General features: G+C 58.0%; 1 protein-coding gene across 8 annotated transcripts in view; it reads right to left on the bottom strand.

The window, feature by feature from the left end:
- Positions 1-1,818, bottom strand: part of PDGFA (platelet derived growth factor subunit A) — a 36,317-nt gene extending 34,499 nt beyond the window's left edge. For 6 of the 8 annotated variants that reach the window (XR_005630199.1, XM_039732082.1, XM_039732084.1 and 3 more), the window contains exon 1: positions 885-1,818. Coding sequence is in view for 6 of the 8 variants with exons in the window: in XM_039732082.1 (XP_039588016.1) it covers positions 885-947 (63 nt within the window). In the remaining 2 variants the exon portion in view is untranslated. The remainder of the gene's footprint in view (positions 1-884) is intronic. The other 2 variants (XR_005630200.1, XM_039732087.1) reach the window with 2 other exon arrangements.
- Positions 1,819-4,457: the final 2,639 nt, after the last annotated feature.

Raw genomic sequence — 4,457 nt, 5'->3', positions numbered from 1 at the left:
GCACGGCCCCGCCTGGCAGCCTGTGCCCGGCAGCGCCGAGCGCCGAGCCCCGAGCCCGCGGGGCGGCTGGAGCCCACCCCGGGCAGCGACTGCCGAAGTTCGCCCGGGCGGGCGCCAAGTCCCCCGCGGGCGCGGGCTCCCCCGAGCCGGGCAGGAGGAGGAGGAGGAGAACCGCGTCCCACGGGGCGCCGCCATCCTACCAGCGCCCACGTCGCTGCTGCCAGTGCCAAGCAGAGCGGGTCCCGGGAAAAGTTACAGCCGCTGTGCAGCGCCGAGCACCGCGCTCGCCCCGACCGGGACCACCTGTAGCAGCCCCGGGACGCGGCTCCGCGCCCCCTCCGTCCCCTGCGGGCAGGCGGGCGGGAGAGCTCCCGACTGCTCCGGGGGACGTTCCCAAACCGGGGAGCGGCGTTTTGGGGCGCGGGGAGATTCACCCAAGTTCTGCCCGCGGCACTAGCGGTGCCCGCGGCCGCGGTGTGCAGCGCTGGGCTCCGCGGGGGCGGCCCGGCTCCGCGCACCCTCGGCTTCCGCACAGCCGCAGCCCGCTGGCACCCGCGGGGCGTGGATATTTTATCGTATATTTATTATATATATAATATATATTATATACGTATTAATTCTTAAGGGCGGCCAGCAGCCCGGGCGCGGAATGCACGGTCATTCCCCTTCGCTTCTGCCATGCATGAAATGGCAACTTGCTCCCGGGCTCGGCCGCGCAGGGCCCGGGGCAGGGCAGCGCTCCCGGCGGGGCCGGGGCGCGGGGATGCCCGCGGAGCCCAGGTGGGCAGCCCGCTCCCTCCCCGGTGCCCTCCGCCGCCGCTCGCCCCGACCCCCGGCTCGGCGTGCCCCGGGGACCGGCAGCGCAGGAAGCCGTTCTCACCTACCTCGGAGAAGGTAAAGGACAGGTACCCAAAACCTATCAGCAAAACGCAAGCCCAGGTCCTCATCGCGGTCTAGTGCACTTTAGACACGGAGGGAAGGCAACGCTGATGGAGAGGGGCTGCAGGCCGGCTCCTGCCGCGCAGGAATTCAGTACCATCCCTCAGGGGAAAGGCAGCGGGGTGGCTCGGGGGTCCTCCGCATCCAGGGTGGGTCGGGGCTGCCCGGGGCGGCGGTGGCTTAATGACGGCGCGGCCGCTGTTTGTACGTTCCCCTCGCTACGGGAGCGTGGCTGCTCTCCCTTCTGCCGCTCTCGCTCGCTCCTCTTGGCTCTTAGGACTAGACCAGCCGGTACTTCTGCATATTTGCTTAGATCAGACCAAAGTGAAACCCAAGGAGTCGATCCGGAGCGCAGCCGAAACGCCCATCACCTGTCTGGGGCGGCTGCCCCCCTCGCGCGGGCGGCGCTGGGGCCGCCTCCCCCCGCCGCGGCCGCCGCTCCGCGCCGCGCCGGGACCGCGGGGCTGCGCTCTCCGCCGAGGGCCGGCCCCCCCCGCCGTGCCTGCCCTCCACCCGGCCCTCCGCCGAGAGGGGAAAAATCAAAAATCTTTATTGATAAGGAGAGAAATGTTTCTCTTGCCGAGAATGGTCCCGCTTCCCTCCCCGGCTGGGGCGAGGTCAAAAATAATAATTAATTAGGAATAATAGCAGGGACAAATCGGAGCGGTATTGCAGGATCTCGCGGGCTGCCTTGGTGCAGTTCCTGCTCCACTTTGCACGGGAGAAAAAGACAGAAGGAGGAGGAGGAAGGAGGGGAAAAAATATATATATATGCAAGAAGGTTTAAATCCCAAGGGGATCGGAGACGAACTGCAACTCCAGGCAGAGGGAGGCTCGGGGCTCGCTCCGGAGCGGTGGCCGGTCTGGAGCGTGGCCCCGGCGAGGAGCAGCATATACCGCTCCCGCCCTGCCGTGCGCCGCCCCCGCCCCTCCTCCCGGGTACTCCCGGCACCAGACCCACCAACAACAAGTCGTGGGGGTGCCGGCAGCTGCGGCGCCTGCTCCGGGGCCAGGGGCTCTGCCCACTGAGAGGGGAAAACAAGGAGCCGGCGGCGGGCAGGGGTCGGGGGGAGCGGGGCAGCCCCCGCCGCCGGCCCTCTGCGGCACCGGGCGCAGGGGCGGGCGCTGCTGCGCAGCAGCCGCCGTGGAACCTGGCGGGCTCGGCCGTGTGCTCTGCCTTTACATAAGGCAGAGCGGATCGCCATGGCCACGGCGCGATCGTGTGTGCGTGTGTGTGTGCTTTCTTATCGCTGTTATTCTGTTTTAGCGGGGGGGGCCTTGGCTTTTGCAGAAGGGGAGGGGCAGAGCGGCGGAGGGTTGTGGTGTGCGGGTTTTAACGTTGCTGTTGCAGCGCAGCCTTTATTGCGAAGGACAGCACGCACGCACTGCCTTAAGGAATACAAAAGCACCCCCAAACTGCACGAGAGGCAGCGGGGGCGGTGCGGGCGGGGGGCAGCGGAGCCCTCCGCCCTGCGGCACCCGGCTGCGGCATGCGCGGGCGCGGGGCTCCCCGCCGCGGCCGCGGGCACGCCGCGCCCCGGGGCTCCGCCGCAGCCGGACCCAGCCTTCGCAACTGCTCCGGCTCCCCGCAACTGCTCCGCTCCCCTGCAATTGCCCCAGACCCCCGCCCTGGACCCCCGCAACTGCCCCGGCCCCGCATCCCGCACCGACCCTCCGCAAGCGCAGCCGGCCCCGCAGCCCGTCCCGAGCCCCGCAGCCGGCCCCGAGCCGGCCCCGCCGCTCCTCGGGGCAGCTCGCGTTCCCTTCGCATCCTCCCTCCTCGCCGCCCCGGAGAGAAATTGCCCCCGTTCTCCCGGCGCGGATTGGCACTAGGTGCCTGCTGCACCCTGACATCTCCCTGAACTCATTGTGATTTAAATAACAGCCCTTTCTCATCTAAACAAAGGTTCTTAATAGCAGATGCAAAGAATTCAGCTCATCTGAAAATCCAATAGCATTTAAGTGGATTAACTGCAATAACACAACTGAGGAGTGATACTATCCTTCATGGAAGACAATAGACTGTAAATGCACAGCCAGGGAGACTTATCCTTTCATCTCTGAATTTCCTTCAGCATTTCAAAAGCGAATGCTTTCTAGAAGCCCTGAAGGGGTTTGCACGCTACTGGCTTGGACATGCTTCTAGGAAACAACCTGTGCTTTAATGGGCACTTTGCAATTGCATAGAAGTTCCCACCAAAACAGAAGTGGCCTTTCAAGTACGTTTAATTCTCTCTCATGATGTCATGTAGGCTTACAGGGTGGTCTGCAGGACCACAAGGGGGGAAAAAAAAGGTGGGGGTTGGAAAGAGAGAGAAAAGGAAAAGAGATGTAAAAGATTTGGAAGCACTTTAGAAAGGAGAATGCTGCTGCTTTTTTTTTTTTTTTTTTTTTTTTTTTTAAGACAGAAAATGCTGAGCCAGTGTGGAGCCATTCTCAAATGCCTCCTGATATAAAAAAAATGACCCGAGTGCCACACTGCAGCAGAGCTATCCATGCAGGGCAGGAGGAGGCAGAGCAGGGCAGGACACTCTGGTAGTGCCATCACTTTCTTACATGGCAGAAGTAAAAAGCAATTACTTCAGTTTAAAAAAAAGTCTCATCTGCACAGTCTCATTTGCTGGGGTTAAAGAAGCAATTCTTACGGTCCGTGTTGTCATAGTAATAAAAAAAATAATTACTAAACAGTGAAATAGATTCTGACAGTACCGGCTGGCTGAGCATTTACTCCTCTCCTTCCTTCCTTGGTTGGCTAGTGCATTTGGGATCAGAAATGCTGTATATTTGTAGCTCTTGCTAGTGGTATTCCACTGCAAAAGCCAACAGAGATAACTCCTGCTTTATCTTGTGGTAAAAAAAAATATCTATTCAGTTTTGATTTTTCTTATATTTCCCTCATTTTACGAGGCATACTGCATCAGCATCTTTTTTTAATCTGTCATTGTGGAGCTCAGATAAGCATCTTTCCTCTGGGTCAAGTTACACTTGGAGTAGCTTTTAACATTAGACTGTTTATAGGGATCATTACAAATATTTGATAACGCAAAATATGTAAGGTCCCAGAGGAGAGCAAAGACCAGGAAACATAAATAAAATTCACACAGATTCTGCAAACAACTTTATACTTAGGTTGTCTGTCTGCTTACAAAACTCATTTTGTCCTTGTCTATTGTTTGATCTAAAATTGCATTTGTTGCCTCTAAGTCCCTACATACAGCTGTGTGAAAAACAAAACTCTAGTGCATGTTTGCTTCAGCATGGCACCTTCCTGCACATCTATTGCACATGTGTGCACCAGACATGAAATATCACCTTTCATGTAATATCCACAAGCCACAAGTGAGGAAGAAGTGACAGCATGGTAGTTACAGGTTTAAAAGGAAATCAGTACCAAGAACAGAGTGTCAGAAAATTAGGTTTTACACTTTTTTATTTATCTGAGAGCAGTGAGCAAGATATTGCTTGTCTAATTTAAAGCACGCACTGTTAGAAGTCTCTCAAATGTCAGGAATTATAAT

This window comes from Passer montanus, unplaced genomic scaffold (genome assembly GCF_014805655.1).
Source record: "Passer montanus isolate IOZ18808 unplaced genomic scaffold, ASM1480565v1 scaffold8, whole genome shotgun sequence".
NCBI classification, from domain to species: Eukaryota; Metazoa; Chordata; class Aves; order Passeriformes; family Passeridae; genus Passer; species Passer montanus.
The sequence above is the reverse complement of the archived record's forward strand: the minus strand, read 5'-3'. Positions and strand labels throughout refer to the sequence as shown.